This window comes from Chanodichthys erythropterus, chromosome 10 (genome assembly GCF_024489055.1).
Source record: "Chanodichthys erythropterus isolate Z2021 chromosome 10, ASM2448905v1, whole genome shotgun sequence".
In the NCBI taxonomy this organism is placed as follows: domain Eukaryota; kingdom Metazoa; phylum Chordata; class Actinopteri; order Cypriniformes; family Xenocyprididae; genus Chanodichthys; species Chanodichthys erythropterus.
The window spans coordinates 38,204,505-38,225,581 of record NC_090230.1 but is presented as its reverse complement, the minus strand read 5'-3'; the positions used below and the strand labels follow the sequence as shown (position 1 = coordinate 38,225,581).

Here is a 21,077-nt window from a genome sequence, read left to right as displayed (position 1 = left end):
ATGGATCTTTACAAAGTGTTCGTCATTCATGCTGCATGCATGTGTCAGATCATGTGAGTATTGTATTTATTTGGATGTTTACATTTGATTCTGAATGATTTGAGGCTGTGATCCGTGGCTAACGGCTAATGCTACATTGTTGGAGAGATTTATAAAGAATGAAGTTGTGTTTATGAATTATACTGACTGCAAGTGTTTAATAATGAAAATAGTGACGGCTCTTGTCTCCGTGAATACAGTAAGAAACGATGGTAACTTTAACCACATTTAACAGTACATTAGCAACATGCTAACGAAACATTTAGAAAGACAATTTACAAATATCACTAAAAATATCATGTTATCATGAATCATGTCAGTTATTATTGCTCCATCTGCCATTTTTCGCTATTGTCCTTGCTTGCTTACCTAGTCTGATGATTCAGCTGTGCACAGATCCAGACGTTAATACTGGCTGCCCTTGTGTAATGCCTTGAACATGGGCTGGCATATGCAAATATTGGGGTCATACATATTAATGATCCCGACTGTTACGTAACAGTCTGTGTTATGTTGAGATTCGCCTGTTCTTCGGAGGTCTTTTAAACAAATGAGATTTATATAAGGAGGAAACAATGGTGTTTGAAACTCACTGTATGTCATTTCCATGTACTGAACTCTTGTTATTCAACTATGCCTAGATAAATTAAATGTTTAATTCTAGGGCACCTTTAAGGCTTATTTTGCACCATTTTCATAATCCATTTGATTGGTTAAAGGGCCGTAAAGACCAGTTACACTCCTCCCAGTGTGGATGAATCGCGTTTGTGTCAAAGACTAAAAGAACTTATGTGACGCAGAAACTCTAACAAAGCCAAAACAGTCATTTTTGACCTATTACTGCATCTCTCATTATTGTATGCAATCTCAGTGTTTGAAACACCAGTCATAGGAAATCAACGCGTGCTGTGGTGAATAATTAAGCGAGGCGTCTTCTCATAGGATAAGGGCACACAGTCTCATTAATAATTATGAGACACTGATGAGTCATCAATGTACTATAGAGGGTATGCATTGACGTAACTTTCCTGCCGGAACACGCCCCCTCAGCCAGACTGAGTGGCAAAAGAGCCTGCTGCCTGACTGGATTTAATAGGGGAAACTGAATTAAACTAAAGGTTGGACTCGATAGTGTTCCTGTTACAACTTACCAAAGATCCAGTAATCCATGGATATTGACATGCAGCCAGTAATCGTGTTTCTAGACATTTATATGTGCCTGATTTTGACGCCAGGGAAATACATAAAGCAAATTTGCCCGTAAACGCTTTATATAATATAGGTAGGTCTAAAGTCCAAAGTATAGTTCACTTCTTACACATACGCAAGGGTCAGTGTACAGTCAAATGAAATTAATTTTCATCATCAGAAGAGTATGTGCGTACTGTATGCACATCACCAGATTTTTGTAACCGCGCATACTTGTACACACAGGTTGCACATGTGCATTTAATTTTTGTTGCAGTAATTTGTTTATCCACAAGGTGGCAACCGTGCACTGGGGGCGTTGATTCACAAGGTAGTCAAAGAAAAACTGCATAAACAGAACAGACCGGAACACATGCAAGCTACAGCGATGATGGAGGCCTATATATATATATAGATAACAGATGCGAAGTGGTTAGAAAGTGTGAAGAGGTTAGAAAGTACCCTCATTTGTACAACTCTAGCATGAAAGAATACAAAGATGTTTACATGGGTTGTAACTCGTGGTGAGAGAGTGCTCAAAACTGCGCATGTGTCGAATGCCTGTGTATGCCTACGAGTCAAAGTAAAAAAAAAACGAAGTATACCCAGGGCTTTAATCTGGGTGATCACATATATCAATGTTATACCTGTATATATCATCCAACCCATAAAACTTGTATGGCCAGTTTCACAGACAGGGCTTAGGCTATGCCAGGATTTAGCCTTATTTCAATTAGGGTATTTCAAGTAGCCTTTATAAACGTACCCTACAAAAAAAAAAAAAAATACATTACTGGTGTGCATCTTAAGACAAAACAATGGCAGTGACATATTTTAAAATATGTCAGTGCAAGTTGCTTTCAGTTAAAACAGCTCAACGTACATTTTAGTCTGGGACTAGCTTAAGCCTTGTCTGTGAAACCGGGTGATACAGTTTTTGTCAGCGTTGTTTATTTAAAAACAACCAATTTTGCAGAATATAAGATGGTAAATCTTTTAATTGATGAGTGTTCAATACATTACATAACAATACAATATATAGGGTATAATTTTACCCCCAAATTCAACATACTGACAAAATGATAACTGCAAATCCATGTTTCGCTGCATGGAGTCCAGTTGTTTCTGTGGATTGCAGCTATCCATTTGCTTCTCTTTTCTTTAGCTTTCGGCAGTCTGTAAAAATACACCTCAGATTTCTTGTCAAATCTATTTGTAGTCTCAATCGCAAAGCTCTTTCCCATTTTGAATGTGTTTTGTGTGTTTTTCGTGGCATTCACGCTGAAAACCAAAAACCAGTGCTGCCACTCAGTCTTTTTAGATCAATGGGCATAACTGCAGTCGATTCGGCCAACGGTGACATCACCTGCATACCCTCTATAGTAGAAGGAAACGTCACCTCCACCACACGAAGATGAATTCAAACGCAAAAGTTGAAAATAGCGCAAAAAAGATTAAAATTCACAACAGTTAAAACTAAGGAATGGTAACATTGTCTTCTATGATGTTCAACACACAAAACTTTAGTTTAGGGTTTCATGACCCTTTAAAAGTATATCCAGCAAAACATTTATGACCATACACTGGCAAAAACGACCAGAGAAATGTGTCAGTATCGTCAAAGTGGATCCATATCTATGATCCAGAGGTGTGGGAATCATAGATGGCATCTGACACTGCAAAGCTTCACTAACTCGTTGCATTTACATTTATGCATTTGGCAGACGCTTTTATCCAAAGTGACTTACATTGCATTATACTACACATTTGTATCTGAGTATGTGCAATCCCTGGGATCGAACCCATGACCTTGGCATTGCTAGTGCCATGCTCTAACCACTGAGCTACAGGAAAGCTCGTACAGTACTTATACAATGTGCTTATACAGTAAATTGATAAAAAAAACATACAGCAACATTATTCCGTATAATGTCCTATCATTCGGTTTGTATGTGGTTAGAATACAATGAATTCTCCAACAATGGATGTTGCTGTGGTTACCTTGGAGCTGTCGTCATGGGAGCGTTGGTACCGTTTCCAGCGGCAGCCGTAGATCCCGGTCAGACAGGACAGACACAGTTGTCTCTCATACACCTGTAACGGTTGGTGTTTCACCATAGTCAGGCCACAGCTGATCTGCAGACATCCCACTCACACACTGCAGACCTGGAGGGACGAGACACATCTGTGGCATTATCCGTAACAAGACATTGAGATGAAACCCTGTCTTCAACTAAATTATACTGTCAGTGTTGACATTGTACTGAAAAACCAGTGGAGGATTTAGCCGTTTAGCTTTGAGTCTGGGAAACTTGCCTTAGGAAAACATACCAGAGAAAATCCTACAGCGCCGGAGCATAAACATCACGTCAGTAATAAATGAAGGAATCTGTAGGTCAACAGTAATGTGAGTTAACCTTGTCATTTTATGCCAAGTAAAATGAAAAGTACAAAATCTTTTCATAATGAAACTATCATGGATAAGACAGGAAATGACATCAAACAGCAGCTGAAAACAATGGCAACACAACTGGCAGCACTTAAACAAATACAATTAAAACACATTTATGGACCATTTGTTTTAATTCATTGTTTCATTGTTATTGGATATTTCAATGTACTTTTAGATTGCTCAAAGTTAATCTTTAAAAACAATTGGTCGAAATGACAATTTTCAACTGAGATTTGGAGCCAATTTACTGGGGTGTAGAAATGACTTTAGAAAGATGGCAGCATCATTTTTTTATATATACACAGAGATTGGTAGATCTATAGCAATCTTTGTTGCATTATATGCCAACGGTGACAGTTCAAAAATTGCAAAAAGCACTTCTTGTGTTTTTTGCCTCAAGTTTGCATGCCTGCAACTCAAGAAGTATTAAAGATACCTTAATATATAAGAGAAAAGGAGATCTTAATGCGGCTCCATGAGTAAAATGGTAAATTGTACACATTTTCAGTGGTCAAAAACAAAATGTGGGTCACTTTGCATAAAGCTGACACTTTTTTCTTATAAAGACGAGTATCTAAAGAACAAATTATGTTGAAACTATAAATGTTTTTCTATCAACTTAATTGCATAAAACATAGCTGTCTGAGTGCCATAAATAATGACACGGAATGACCCAATAATAATGTAATATAACACTACTAAATGCAATTTTTTTTTTTTTTTTTTTTTTCATACTTTGAATGAATACTTTAAATACTTTAAATTCACTTGTAGCATTTTAAAACTTTTTTTGTGTGTACATATGCTTTATTTTTTCATTCACTTATGCAAAGTAGTTTAGAAGAATTTTAGCATCGGCCATTTATTGGTTATCGGCCATAAAATTAAAATAATTATTGGCTTATTGGTATCATGTAAAAATGTAAATACTGGTGCATCCTTACTAAGAAAAAAAAAATTTATATGTAGATTTTCTATTTCTATTCATTCAAAATTAAGAAGTACTGATCATTTTGGACATACAAGTAACTCATAAATAAAAAAGAATATACAGTTATTCCACCATCCTGGCCAACCAGATAAGATCTAGCTGGATCACAAGATTTCTTGGCAGATTTGTGTGCAATTTGCATCTGATGGTCAGTGAACGGACTGTTAGCGGCTCGTCTGAGGTTAAGAGCAGGTCCTACAGGAGTCTGTGTGGCAGCAGCTTTTTGATTATGAGCTGTGAGACACACATACAGGATTCTAGATTTTACGTTATCAGATATTCAGATGCGACCCTACAGAATCAAAGCGGTTCTCTGTCAGTCTACAGGTCACCAAATTCCCCAAAGCTCAGTGCAGCAGCCACCACCATACTTAATCATAAACCTTTGCAGCTTGAGGAACAAGGTTCATACAGTTCCCGTATACAGCTGTGAAGCTGAAAAAGTTAACACTTTATAATAAATTTAATTTGTTAAAAGGGACCTATTATGCCCCTTTTTTCACAAGATGTAATATGTCTCTGGTGTCCCCAGAATGTGTCTGTGAAGTTTCAGCTCAAAATACCCCACAGATCATTTATTATAGCTTGTCAAATTTCAGTCAAATGAACTGCTGCTCCCGGCCCCCTTTCCAGAAGAAGGTGGAGCTTTAACAGCTCACGCTTTGGATACTCAACCACAACAAAGCTGGAGCATCTCACGCTGTCAAAATGAGGATTGTCAGTAACGGTGTTCAGCCTTACATTGTTCAAACCGGAGTCGGACACTGATGGAGAGACTCAGGAAGAAGTTACAACTTTTAGAATATATCTGGACATTTCTGAATGGTTAGTGGATAAATTTTAATAGTTGCTGTGGAGTTGATTCAACTCATCGACTAGCATGTGCCGTCATGTTTATCCTTTGTGCAAATCCAGCGTGCAACTGACAGATTTGTGAAGCAGTCCAACATAAAATGATTTGCGCAAATATATCCGGCACATTTCCTTCATAATTGAAATCCAATTGAAATTCTGGAACCACGCGTTTGAAGAGACCGTTTATGATTTATGGAGATTATAAAAAAAAAGGAGTTGGTGGATTTTTACCATTATAGCTTGGTTGTTTACACACACTGTGGACACACATCTGTGTTCAAACACCTTATTAAAGTGAATTTTGCATAAGGTCCCCTTTTAAAGGTGCCCTCGAATTAAAAATTGAATTTACTTTGGCATAGTTAAATAACAAGAGTTCAGTACATGGAAATGGCATACAGTGAGTCTCAAACTCCATTGTTTCCTCCTTCTTATATAAATATCATTTGTTTAAAAGACCTCCGAAAAACAGGCGAATCTCAACATAAAATGACTGTTACTTAACAGTCGGGATCATTAATATGTACGCCCCCAATATTTGCATATGCCAGCCCATGTTCAAGGCATTACACAAGGGCAGCCAGTATTAATGTCTGGATCTGTGCACAGCTGAATCAACTGACTAGGTAAGCAAGCAAGAACAATAGCAAAAAATTGCAGATGGAGCAATAATAACTGACATGATCCATGATATCATGATATTTTTAGTGATATTTGTAAATTGTCTTTCTTAATTTTTTCGTTACCATGTTGCTAATTTTCAGGTAAATGTGGTATAAGTTACCATTGTTTCTTACTGTATTCACAGAGACAAGACTGACATTATTTTTATTTCTTAAACTCTTGCAGTCTGTATAATTTATATAAACACATCTTCATTCTTTATAAATCTCTCCAACAGTGTGTGATGTTAGCTTTAGCCACGGAGCACTATCAAACTCATACAGAATCAAATGTAAACATCCAAATAAATACCATACTTACGCGATTAGACAGGCTGCATGACGAACACTTTGTAAAGATCCATTTTGAGGGTTATATTGGCTGTGTGAACTTTGTTTATGCTGTTTAAGGCAGTCGCGAGCTCGGGGGCAGGGAGCACGAGAATTTAAAGGGGCCGCAGCCTGAATTCGTGCTTATTTAATGATGCCCCAAAATAGGCATTTAAAAAAAAAATGAATAAAAAAAAAATCTATGGGGTATTTTGAGCTGAAACTTCACAGTGTCCCCTTCATTCAGGGGACACCTTAGACTTACATTACATCTTTTGAAAACACGTTCTACGGCACCTTTAACATCAGTTGAACAATACTTCTACAGCATTTATAATCTTAGGTTTTTAACTAAAAACTGAAAACTTGTGTGTTTATGTTTTGACAGTTAATTTAGGCCTACACGACAACGGCCTTTAGGGGCCTGAAAACGTGTTTCAAAGTGCAAGTTTTTGAAAACGATACCGTAATCATCTTTGTATAAACTACAAAAATATGCATTTGTGAAAAAGGTAACGCCATGCGCATACCTATTAAATGTTCAGTCTATAGGCAAGTAATGTTTCTTTACAAAGGTATATCGCCAACTACTGGCCTGGCAACATAACACAGTGTTTTTAGTCATTTTCACGGATCCATGTGAAAGGGGAGCGTTTTGACAACATTGTCGCCTGTATGAGAAAAACTCAAAGGAAAAACGTTTCTGTTTTAATACATCATTGTCGTAACAAGAAATACAATCTATGTACCTTGTTCTCTGAGGTGAACATATCCGTTGTGTTCGTCGTAACAGGAAATTGTTGTGTTCACATCTGTCAACTGTCATTCCGACTGTCATCAGACAAACAGAATTCCGATTCTGAGACATTTAACTCGTAAAGAAAGTACACGGACGGATACTTTTTTGGGAGTACTAGGCGTTGTATTTAGTGTTGCGCTTTTGTTAATCTTGATTTCTCACAACTTGTGTGCTTTTTCAGGGCTAGACGGAGTTAGCTGTGGCGCTAAAGAAGTCACACAAACGCGCATGTCGTGTATCCACGCACTGAAGACCAGAGGCCAAGGTTGGAATTTACATTAAATAATACATTAAATTTCATATTGTATACCCCAGAACACTTGGAATATACAACACGTGTCGCATGGGATCATTCTGATACTTTCTTCAGAGACATTATGTCACATCAAACTGCCACATCCACAATGGCACTCTTGCAAACAGAAACAAAACCTGAGGTTATTTTAATTTCTACTTATTTTAGAAAGATATAAAAGCATAATTGATAGTTTTCTCAAATGCATCATAAATAAACCATCACAAACCCATAAGTCAACCACTGACCCAGCATTACCACACCAGATGCTCCAATGAAAAACAACAGATTTCAATCACAGTAATTAAAGAGGGCTATCAAGACATAGCCAGCACAGACTTGATCTTTGTCCACTAGAAGCGCCCACACAGACAGATTAAAATATCATTAGCATCTTCAATAACCTGACTCATACAAAATACACAAACAAGCTACTAAGCGTCTTCTTTAGGCATTTCCTCAAAAATCCTGTTTTACATTCCACAATAATCATATTCCTTCAAGTCATTCAGAACAGGCCCATCACTCAAAACAAATACTCTGATGTTAACATATGATTCCTCACAAGTCATCCCATAACCACAGTTCTTAAAGTCACGATGGATCTGTAACAAATCGGTATGAAAATGCTAATGTGAATGCATATGACAAACTGAAAGCATCTGTGTTTCTCTTTTCCACACTTCCTTCAGTGTGATCAAGAGTAGTGTAACCCTTCTGTTTTGGTGATTAGATTTGATGTACTATCCTATGTTATTGGAAATCAGGCGTACAGCACTTAGTACAATGTCTACAGCGTCCCACAGATATGCAATGCGCCAGTTAAATCATTCACATGCATCCTGTCCTGTGTCAAACAAAAGAAGTCATTATCTCTTTCAGACATGTCTTCCTGTTGAAAATGGCCCTGTCTGAGCAAGGTAACACTCTGGTGTGACCGCCTGACTAGGGCAGAGCACACACACACACACACACACATCATGGACCTGATGTTAACATCCCATCTGTCGCCCTATTCTAAAAGGGACAGTTCAGTTAAAAAAAATAAATAAAAATTGGCATTTATTCACCCTCATGTTGTTCCATTTCCAAACCTATAGGACTTTCTTGTGAGGAAAAAATATTTTGATGAACGATACAACGAGAACCTACTGACTGCGGGGATGTTTACGCGACACCATTTTCAAATAAAAATGGAAAACTTTGTATGCTCTTTAGCTGTCATTTACATGACAACAGCATTGTGGGGTCCTGAAAATGCAAACTTTTGAAAACAGGATTCAAAGTGCATGTTTTTGAAGACAATACCATTATCGTCTCCGTGTAAACTACAAAAAACGCAAATTTGTGAAAACTGTGAGACCGTGCACATGCGTATTAAACGTTCGGTCTATAGGCACGTAGTGTTTCTTTATAAAGTGACATCGCCAACTACTGGCCAGGCAGCATAATACAGTGTCTTAATCGTTTTTGCGGATCCATGTGAACAGGGATCAATTTGAAAACACAAAAGGAAAAACTTTTCCATTGTTAATACATTGTTGTCAATAAAACGGACCCTTACATTGTATGGACAGAGACAGAGTCTTCAGAGCTTTAGATAAATTCAGATGGTCTACAGTTTTTTTTCCCAGCTGGAAAGTAAATGGGATAAAGTTCATTCCTAACTTCATTAGGGTTTTGGGAGTTCGAGCAGTCAGGAAGCTTTACACCTGGGAGGTTCAGAGTAAACACACACATACACTACTGTTGAAAACTCTGGGGTTCAGTAAGATTTTTTAAAATATACTTTTATTCAGCAAAATTGGTGGTTTCCACAAAAATATGAGGCAGCACAACTGTTTTCAACATTGATAAAGATAATAAATGTTTCTTGAGTATCAAATCAGCATATAAGAATGATTTCTGAAGGATCATGTGACACTGAAGTCTGGAGTAATGATGCTGAAAATTACTAATATTAAAATAGAAAACAGTTCTTTTAAATGACAATAATATTTTACAATATTAATTTTTACTGCATTTTTGATCAAATAAATGCAACCTTGGTGAACAGCTTAAGAGACTTCTTTCAAAAACCTGCCTGAACTTTTGAACTGTAGTGTATATGATCTTTTTAATTAGTACTATACATACTAAATTATAAATGTAAGCAAACTTAAACCCACCTTCTTGACGCTATTATGTCTCCCTATGACACGGAGAAGCAGTACAGTGCGGCTGCATGACTTCTGGAAGAGCAAAACAGATCCTTCAAACTCAGTATTAAAAGGAACTCTCCACTGTTTTTGAAAATAGGCTCATTTTCCAACTCCCCTAGAGTTAAACAGTTGAGTTTTACCGTTTTCGAATCCATTCAGCCGATCTCCGGTTCTGGCGGTACCACTTTTAGCATAGCTTAGCATAGTTCATTGACTCTGATTAGACCGTTAGCATTACGCTTAAAAATGACCTAAGAGTTTTGATATTTTTCCTATTTAAAACTTGACTCTTCTGTAGTTAAATCGTGTACTAAGACCGGCGGAAAATGAAAAGTTGTGATTTTCTAGGCTGATATGGCTAGGAACTATACTCTCATTCAGGCGTAATAATCAAGGAACTTTGCTGCCGTATCATGGCTGCAGCAGTGCAATGATATTACACAGCGTCTCTCACAAACGTCTCCATGGTTGCAAGGCACGTTCCCTGTGCAAGCAGGGGCTCACAGGCGCTGCGTAATATCATTGCACTGCTGCAGCCATGGAACGGCAGCAAAGTTCCTTGATTATTACGCCTGAATGAGAGTATAGTTCCTAGCCATATCAGCCTAGAAAATCGCAACTTTTCATTTTCCGTCGGTCTTAGTACACGATTTAACTACAGAAGAGTCAAGTTTTAAATAGGAAAAATATCAAAACTCTTTGGTCATTTTTAAGCGCGATGCTAACGGTCTAATCAGATTCAATGAACTATGCTAAGCTATGCTAAAAGTGGCACCGCCAGAACCGGAGATCGGCTGAATGGATTCGAAAACGGTAAAACTCAACTGTTTAACTCTAGGGGAGCTGGAAAATTAGCCTATTTTCAAAAAAAGTGGAGTGTTCCTTTAAAACAGATTCTTCATAAATCCATTTAAAACCTTATCTCCCAATGGCAGACGCACACTTGAGCAGAAGAGATGTAGTGTGTGTGTACGCAGCTGTACTGGTGTGGGGCTTCATGCTTCAGTCTGTTTCCATGACACTGAGCTTTCCATGAGCTTTTATGACTTACAAACGCCTGAATTCTCCGACATCAAGAGAGTTAAAACGAGTCTGCTGCTTTGAGTCCAATTCACACAAGCTCTAACTGCAGACCCTCTTGTCCTTCAACGTCTGACGGACTTTCCCCGACAGGTATGATCGCCAGAAACAGGACGCTACATTTTGTTAGCTTAATTTCCTGCCTCACTCTAGGCCCTCTTCTTAAGTGACCAAAGGGACTAAATGCAACTGAGAGCAATGGTGATTGCCCATTTTCAGCAGTGAAGTGTCTTTCCCCATTCATTTTCGACAAGTTCTATAATCCATGAATCAAACCAAGGTTGTCAGAGATGAATCATAAAATTACAAACTGAAAATGAACTGTGAGCAGCCCATGAAGAATTGCAAATTATATGATCAAAAAAATAATTATTGACTTGTAGTCATTGATTGAAGAAGTCAAACTCAACATATATACACTACCAGTCAAAAGTTTGGAAACATTACTATTTTTAATGTTTTTGAATGAAGTCTCTTATGTTCATTAAGGCTGCATGTATTTCATAATAAATACAGAAAAAAACAATAATATTGTGAAATATTATTACAATTTAAAATTATGGTTTTCTATTTAAATATACTTTAAAATATAATTTATTTCTGTGATGCAAAGCTGAATTGTCAGCATCATTACTCCAGTCTTCAGTGTCACATGATCCTTCAGAAATCATTCTAACATGATGATTTGATACTCAGTTATTATCAGTGTTGAAAACAGTTGTGTTGCTTAATATTTTTTTTGGAACCTGTGATACTTTTTTCAGGATTCACTGATGAATTAAAAGTTAAAAAGAACAGCATTTATTCAAAATATAAATCTTTTCTAACAATATAAATCTTAACTATCACATTTCATCAATTTAACACATCTGTCCTGAATAAAAGTATTAATTTCTTTCAAAAAAAAGAAAGTAAAAAAAATTACTGACCCCAAATTTTTGAACGGTAGTGTATATTGTTACAAAAGAATTCTATTTTAAATAAATGCTGATATGTTTTTTACTTTTTATTCATCAAAGAATCCTGAAAAAGTATCACAGGTTATAAAATAATATTAAGAAGCACAACTGTTTCCAACATTAATAATAAATCAGCATATTACAATGATTTCTGAAGGATCATGTGACACTGAAGACTGGAGTAATGATGCTGACAATTCAGCTTTGCATCACAGAAATAAATTATATTTTAAAGTATATTAAAATAGAAAACCATAATTTCAAATTGCAATAATATTTCACAATATTATTGTTTTTTTCTGTATTTATTATGAAATAAATGCAGCCTTAATGAGCATAAGAGACTACGCTCAAAAACATTAAAAATAGTAATGTTTCCAAACTTTTGACTGGTAGTGTATATGTATTTTAAAAGATGCAACAATTTAAAATATTAAAAATGTATTGTAAAATAAATATGTAAGTTGTTTGAGATTGTAAGGATACGGACTATGATTATGATCATGGCATTCGCAATGCTTCATGGAAGTGGGAAGCTCTTTTGGCGCAGTTCTCATTTCCATGGTAACAGCGAATTCTCCGATTGGTAGATCCAAGGAGAATCTGAATCTCTCTTCAAGATTATGAGTAATGTAGTTTTTCCACTGGGAATATTAAACAACTTGAAACTGAAACTTGACTTCTAAAGAGAAATATACTCATTTACTAGTCTCTGAGCTCATGGAAAGTTTGTCTTAAAAGGTTTTGACGTTGTCATTGAAACTATTTCTCTATGGAGAAAATGAATGGGATTTGTTTGTAATTCTGAAAACCTATCATTAGACACCACTGCAAGATTAAAAGATGCAAATAGATCTGCATCTAAAAGAAGTGAAACATTTTGTTAATCTTCTACACAACATTCAAAAATTCAAAAGAGTCTTCTTTCAAAAAAATTAAAAAGATCTTCACTCCAGATTTTTGAATCGTACAGTGTACAAAAACTGCAACACTTTCTATTCATCCAACAGCAAATACAGCAGTTTGGATCTGATTGAGACATCCAAACTACAGAAAAAATGCTACTTTTAGAACAACATGTGCACAAACATACTCATTGTTCATTCCTGATGGGATTTTACAGGGAACTAATGGCTACTGTCCAGTTCACAAGCCTTACTAACTGGTAGGATTTAAGTTTAATATAAAACTTAAAATATAAGTTTTATATAACATAAAATAATTAAAGAAATAATAAAATATTTATTAAATATGATTAAATATATTAATATAAAAATAATAATGATTGCATTGCATATTTAGCACAAATCAGGCTTCTTGTTTTTTGGAAAAAAAACAGAAAAAAAAAAAAAAAAAAAAAAAAAAAGGAAAAGTGCAATGGGCTGCACTAAAGAAATTAAGAGTTCGCTTACACTTTCTAAAAACAGAAACGTTTTTTCCTTTCCTTTTTAACGTACAGATGACAATGTTGTCAAAACGATCCCTGTTAACACGGATCCGCGAAGACGACTAAAAACGCTGTATTATGCTGCCAGGCCAGTAGATGGCGATGTCACTTTGTAAAGAAATACCACACGCCTCTAGACAGAACATGTAATATGCGCATGATGTCACCGTTTTCACAAATTGACGTTTATGTAGTTTAGATGGAGACAATAACAGTATCGTTTTCAAAAACGTGCACGTTGAAACCCGTTTTCAAAAGTTTGCATTTTCAGTCCGCCAAAAACGCTGTTGTTGTGTAAATGAACGGCCAAAACACATAAACGGTCTTCCCTTTAAAAAAAAAAAAAAAAAAAAAAAAGCGTTGTGTAAATGTCCCCTAAGTCATACAGTTTTGGAACAACATGATAAAGGTTTCTTTATCATGTTGTTCGTTTTCAATTCACAAAAAACTCATTCCTCATGAGATCCAATGTTTCTCACCTCAGATTTTGAGACTAGAAACTCTCATTAACTCCAGCATGACATTAACAAGAAAATGAACGCTGTTTCTATTCAAGGACTCATGCATGATTCAAAAGTCTGAAAATAGAGAGACATTTAGTCATTGTACAGCTGATTAGACAGAGAAGAACAGCAGTGACATATTGAAGAATGGCTAAAACGACTTTGGGAAGTTTCTGTGGGAAATCATCCAAAAGGTTTGATGGATCCACCGCACAGAGGAAGGGTTTACTTTCCCATGGATGAAACAAGCCCTTTGTATTCCCACTCCTCCGGTGGGCCCTCTGTGGATTTTTCTGAGATAATGTGAGCAAAGACAACCTCATTTATCTCTCTTCTTATGCTGCTTTTGTTTTGGCACCTTCTCACCTGCTCTGGGAAACAACAATCTCACAGTTTGGATGTTAAACATGGTTGGTTGTTGTGGAGAGCTCATAATGACGGTACCTGACGTAGATGCCATAGAACAAGCGAAATATGATACGAAGACCGTATTTGTGACTGAATGTTACTGCTGACACCAGAATAAAGGTGAAATCAGGCAATGAATTCTCAGGAGACCTGAAATGGCGTGTTATTATGAACAAGTCTACAGTCAGAGCTTGAGTCTGGAGAAGATGAAAGACATCAACATCCAACACCCTCCATCTGGTTGCTCCCGTCTTTTGCTCAAGCATTTTGCCCTGCTGTTAGTCTTATCTCTCTTGGACATTTCCTGAGGAGCGGTCTGCACCACTTCCCTCAACAACATTCAGCCCAAAACTTTTGAAGCTTTAGAGAAATTGTCTGCTCTCATTAGAATCTGGCAGCTTCATAAACAATTGGCTCTCCAAAAGCCACTGAGAGTATATGAGGGGTATGAAATACAAAAGTCCAAACTTCATCTTTCTTTAACTCAAAGGACAGTTGCTGATGGTCAGTATACAAGGGCTGGTTGTCACAGGGACAATATATCAATAATCTACAAAGTGAAAACTCAATTTTGCAAATTCTGTTCTCCAAACTAAAACAGAAATATTATCATCATATCTTTCTATAGCTGCTGTGAAACAAATTAACATAATAAACCACATCAGACAAGAGTAAACTATATAATCAAGGTAGATTTTGACTGAAAAGTTTAACTTTTTCTCAAAATAATTAATTTTCCCCCCCCGAAATGTCAGGTCGAGGAACATGGGACAAGATATCAGTTGTTAAGAAATTATAAATGTATTTGTTTGTTTATTTATTTAGCTATCTTACTGCGTTCACATTGATTGCTTTGCATGTAATGGTAAAAACTATAAAAATTAGAAAATGTACTGCTTAAATATTGCTGTAAATCTTATAGGGATGTTCCATAGTGACAGGCCCATACTGTGTGACAACATGCCCCACTACAGAGTAAAAAAAACTGTGACAACTTGCCCCAGTCTCTGCTATATGTAAACATATACTATACATTATAACTTTAAGTGAAGAGTAACTCAGACATACTTAATGAAGCTTTAAGTAGACACTAACAATAAAGTGCCTGAAACCAAACCATGTTTGTACCATGGTATGTTTTCTGGACCTAAATACATACTATGAATACAAAAATGCAAAACCATGGAATAGCCTATCAAAGAGTTATGGTATTGCCATCTAATATCATACAATCACATACTTTTTTAGAGAACTCAGTTCTATAAAGATAAACAGAAGTTTTAAATAAACTAAACGGTTTACTTCTTGCATATTGTTGCAATACATTCATCATAGATAAATCAAATAACTAAACGTAAAGACGTACTAGGTTTGCATGTGATAAACACGTTTAAGTATAGGCTACTTATCCAGAATCCTTCTCCTTCTTACCTTCTCGTCGGCAAGGTGATCAGCGCAGGTAGTTGAGTAGCCTACTTTTTCTCCAGTATTCTCCTCTTAACTTGTGTTGTCGTTTGTCTGTCTCTTTCTTTAAATGTTAAACAGCCATTCAACACACTCAACGCATCAAGGTGTGTGACATTAGTGGAAATAAACTACATTAAAGTTTCGGAAGCGCACAGCGCTTTAAATCCAATCTGACTGGCACTGGCATGAGCTCCAGCAAGATGGTTCATATGAATATTTCACTACAACGCGTTTTCACGTTGTGTTTGGAGGATTGTGATTCACCGAAGACATTCAGTACAGATCGGGCGAGTAAATCCATCCGATCCAAAAGCCCGTGGGAGGAGCCGCGCGCCTCCTCTTCCTCCTCCTCTTGATCAAGCGTCATCAGCGCGCTCCTAATAATTAACAACCCAGAGTATTCGTGATTAGTGCTGTATTTAAGTTCATAAAAGCGATATCTGTTAATTAAGTTTAAACTATAAATGTTTAAAAAAAAAAAAAACAGCATCTCAAAAGCTCCAGCTTCTCATCAAAGAAGAAACACTTGAGGTATTTGATTCACCTCAGTGACTCGAATCTTATGAATTAGTTTACTAAAAAGATTTATTTACTGATTCGGTGTGTTTGCCTGTGTCCCTTCACTATTCCCTACATTAGTACACTAATATAGTTCACTTGAGGGAGTGAATGAAAACGAGTGACTGAGTGTGCTGGAAGGGCTGCCACTTTTGCTGTTTAATAACCATTTGAAACTTAGCAAACTGGCAGCTCCAGATGAAAAGATTTATCTTCAACTCTGTCATGGAAACTATGTATAAACCCTAATTGAACCATTTAATGATAAATTAGGAAGGAATTTATCCATTTTCGCCAGAGGAGAACTGCCATTTCTCCATTTTAACACCTATTTGCCACCTGATGTCACCTGTTGGAGTTTGGGTTCCTTGCCACTGTCACTTTTGGCTTGCTTGATTGGGGACACTTGACATTTGACTTGACATTTGATATTCAACAGTGATTTGATCTGCCTGCATTGACATATTCTTTAAAGGTGCCCTAGAATTAAAAATTGAATTTACCTTGGCGTAGTTGAATAACAAGCGCTCAGTACATGGAAATGACATACAGTGAGTCTCAAACTTCATTGTTTCCTCCTTGTTATGTAAATCTCATTTGTTTAAAAGATCTCCGACGAACAGGCGAATCTCAACATAACACTGACTGTTACGTAACAGTCGGGATCATTAATATGTACGCCCACAATATTTGCATATGCCAGCCCATGTTCAAGGCATTAGACAAGGGCAGGCAGTATTAACGTCTGGATCTGCAAAGCTGAATCATCAGACTAGGTAAGCAAGCAAGAACAATAGTGAAAAATGGCAGATGGAGCAATAATAACTGACATGATCCATGATAACATGATATTTTTATTGATATTTGTAAATTGTCTTTCTAAATGTCTCGTTAACATTTTGCTAATGTACTGTTAAATGTGGTTAAAGTTACCATTGTTTATTAATGTATTCACGGAGACAAGAGCCATCGTTATTTTCATTATTAAACACTTACAGTCTGTATAATTCATAAACACAACTTCATTCTTTATAAATCTCTCCAACAGTGTAGCATTAGCCGTTAGCCACAGAGCACAGACTCAAACTCATTCAGAATCAAATGTAAACATCCAAATAAATACAATACTCACATAATCCGACGTATGCAGGCAGCATGCATGACGAACACTTTGTAAAGATCCATTTTGAGGGTTATATTAGCTGTGTGAACTTTGTTTATGCAATGATAGAGTCGAGAGCTCGGGAGGGGGCGGAGAGCGCGCACAATTAAAGGGGCCGCAGCCTGAATCGGCACATTTCTAATTATGCCCCAAAATAGGCAGTTAAAAAATTAATTTAAAAAAATCTATGGGGTATTTTGAGCTGCAACTTCACAGACACATTCAGGGGACACCTTAGACTTATATTACATCTTGTAAAAAAACGTTCGATGGCAATTTTAAGAGCTGCTGTGCAGCCAAAATAATGTACCAGTTATCAATGTAAAGCTGCTTTGACACAATCTACATTGTAAAAAGCGCTATATAAATAAAAGTGACTTGACTTGACTTAATTAGCCTATGCTGTAGCCACATTAGACCAATGGTTTGGAAAATGGATGGATGGATAATTCAACTGCGGGCACCATCTTGTCAGACGAGGGAATTCATTCAGCGCACAAATCTCACAGTGCATTATAGGTATTCTCTAACAATTGGGCGTGCATTGGTTTTACACTCGTTATTGCGGTGCATTGTGGGATTTAATGAGTGCAGTTTTGGACCCCACTACAAATCATGCACTATTTAAGAACAGTAACAGTAAGAGTATAGGAAGCGATTTCAGACACAGCCTTGAAGTGGAGCTGCACAGACAGATTGGTGTATGACATCAACGTACTGCAAGAGCGATTAGAAAGCAGACGCATTGCTCTCGCGGTGCTTTGATATCATACACTAATTGGTCTAAGCAGCTTAGCTTCAAGTCAAACACACCTAAAGCCCAAAGTATACTTCGGAATCCGCATTCTACGATGGTCCACACACTGTCCATGTGACATAATTTTCATTATCAGGAGGGTTCGTGGATGTCTGCGCACACTGTCTTTGTGCAGACTTGAGCACTTGAAAACAAAGTCCACTAGATAGAGCACAGGTGCGCTTACTGCAGAAGGAGTATATTTTGAAAGGCTCGCACGCTCAACTGTGTGCGAGACGGAGCGGAACGTGGAAAATGAAGTATACCCGGGCCTTAATATGTGGCCCTAGCTTTCTGCAGGTTACGTCATTATCCCAGTAGGTGGCGACAAGTGAGGGTCTTATGAATGAGTCATTGATTAATTCAGTCAACTGATTTGTCAAAAAAGTCAATCGGAACTGAAACTTTATTATAAAAAATAGGTTTATCTATAAATCAACTAAGATACGTCAAAAAGGAGTTTAACTATCAAAGGCTTTAACCATCGATTTAAACGAAATGTCTTTTCGTTCACAAACGAATCCCACTTCATTCAGTTGTTATAAGTGGAGGGTTACTTTAAGTCTTTGATATTAATGATTTGTTGTAAATTATTATTAATAATTAACATTGTTACTAAATATTCAATATTAGTAGGGCTGGGCGATATATCGAATGCTTTTGTCACGCGCATTTCGTCAGTAAAGCCGGTTCCCTGATTACCGCTAAATCGCCATCACCTGCTTTCAAATGAAGCGGCATTTAATAGACAGAGCCGTAGTTCACTGATAAGACACGCAATATCGCGTTCAATATTGATGGCGATTCATGTCGATATTGAACGCGATATTGCGTGGCTTATCAGTGAACTACGGTTCTGTCTATTAAATGCCGCTTCATTTGAAAGCAGGTGATTGCGATTTAGCGGCAATCAGGGAACCGGCTTTACTGACGAAATGCGCGTTACAAAAGCATTCCATATATCGCCCAGTCCTAAATATTAGTAATATATACTAACCGTTGCTAGCGGGACAAAAGGTGGTGGCGATTCTAGGTACCCCCAGCCTTAGGATGACCCCGCGATTTAATCCGAGGTGGAAACCCACTCCCGAACGTGATTTGAACCGAGAGGGAAACCCCCTCCTCAACTACCACCACCCACTTCGAAACGCAATTTCAACCGAGGGGGAAGAACGGGATTTCAGGGGGGCCCACAGCAACAACCTGCACTGGGGCCCCAGATACCCCAGCTACGGCTTGTACTAACCTGCTAATACTTGACCATGAAAACCCAAATGGAAACTCGTTAATGGTTGCTGTGTCTCTATCCTACAGCTCTGTCAGTCTACCTGAACAAAGAAAGAGTTTTGTGAAGTAGTGTTTGGAGAGGCCACCTCTGTCAGGCACAGCGGCTACTTATCCAGACTGCATCGGGCAGAGAGCCAGAGCAGAGCATCCACTGCTTCTATTCCAGGATGACAGAGAGAGATTAACCTCTGGCCTGAGCCAAGCTTGCATCACATCCTAATCTATAACAACCTACTGGTGGACTGAAGCCGTCCTTCAGCAAGCGTGACTTTGAGTTAGACACACAAGCCGTGCACAGCTGTGTGGGTCACATGTGCATTCGTTGTGATATTTTTTGATGTGCTGAGACGTCAGGATGATCATTCTGCTCATATCAGCTCCAGTCTGCTATGCAAGTCTAGTTTTAAATAGACAAGAACATTCATTCAACAACATTAAACGTGCCTTAGAACGTCTTTTTAAAAGATGTAATATAAATCGAAGGTGTCCCCTGAATGTGTCTGTGAAGTTTCAGCTCAAAATACCCAATAGATTTTTTTATTCATTTTTTTAACTGCCTATTTTGGGGCATCATTAACTATGCGCCGATTCAGGCTGCTGCCCCTTTAAATTCTCGTGCTCCCTGCCCCCGAGCTTGCGACTGCCTTAAACAGCATAAACAAAGTTCACACAGCTAATATAACCCTCAAAATGGATCTTTACAAAGTATTCGTAATGCAGCATGTCTAATCGCGTAAGTAATGGTATTTATTTGGATGTTTACATTTGATTCTGTATGAGTTTGATAGTGCTCCGTGGCTAAAGCTAACATTACACACTGTTGGAGAGATTTATAAAGAATGAAGTTGTGTTTATGAATTATACAGACTGTAAGTGTTTAATAATGAAAATAACGTCAGTCTTGTCTCCGTGAATACAGTAAGAAACGATAACTTTAACCACATTTAACAGTACATTAGCAACATGCTAATGAAACATTCAGAAAGACAATTTACAAATATCACTAAAAATATCATGATATCATGGATCATGTCAGATATTATTGCTCCATCTGCCATTTTTCACTATTGTCCTTGCTTTCTCATCTAGTCTGATGATTCAGCTGTGCAGATCCAGACGTTAATACTGGCTGCCCTTGTGTAATGCCTTGAACATGGGCTGGCATATGCAAATATTGGGGGCATACATATTAAAGGTGCTAAAGAGGATGTTTTGTTTTATACATTTTTGCAAACATACTTGAAACTGTCTTTACTAACTGATAAAAGACTATTTATTAGGTGCACCGAAAGTAATAATATTAATATGCATAATCTGTGCACAAGGTAGGGCCTTAAAAACATCAGCCAATCGTTTACGCGATTGGCCCTCTGGCTTGTCAATCACTGCCATGACGTTCCTTGTGAGAGACGCACGGCTGCGCGCTCCAGTTACTTTCCACACTCCACAGACGCCGCATGCAATGTTTTTGTCAGGAGACAGGAGTAACAACTGCAGATTATGAGTTACCTGTGGTGAGTCCGACATAATGAATCCACTAATTGTGTGCGCGGCTTTAAGTAAGGCCGATTATGAATGTAAATTGATACTTATGACTG

At 37.3% G+C, this 21,077-nt stretch overlaps 1 protein-coding gene across 2 annotated transcripts in view; it reads right to left on the bottom strand.

Annotated features, from left to right (window-relative positions):
- Nucleotides 1–16,000, bottom strand: part of gdpd5a (glycerophosphodiester phosphodiesterase domain containing 5a) — a 38,745-nt gene extending 22,745 nt beyond the window's left edge. For both annotated transcript variants that reach the window (XR_010896180.1, XM_067397635.1), the window contains exons 1-2: nt 15,641–16,000; nt 3,229–3,393 (exon numbers count right to left, since the gene is read on the bottom strand). Coding sequence is in view for 1 of the 2 variants with exons in the window: in XM_067397635.1 (XP_067253736.1) it covers nt 3,229–3,345 (117 nt within the window). In the remaining variant the exon portion in view is untranslated. The remainder of the gene's footprint in view (nt 1–3,228; nt 3,394–15,640) is intronic.
- Between the last annotated feature and the right edge of the window lie 5,077 nt (nt 16,001–21,077).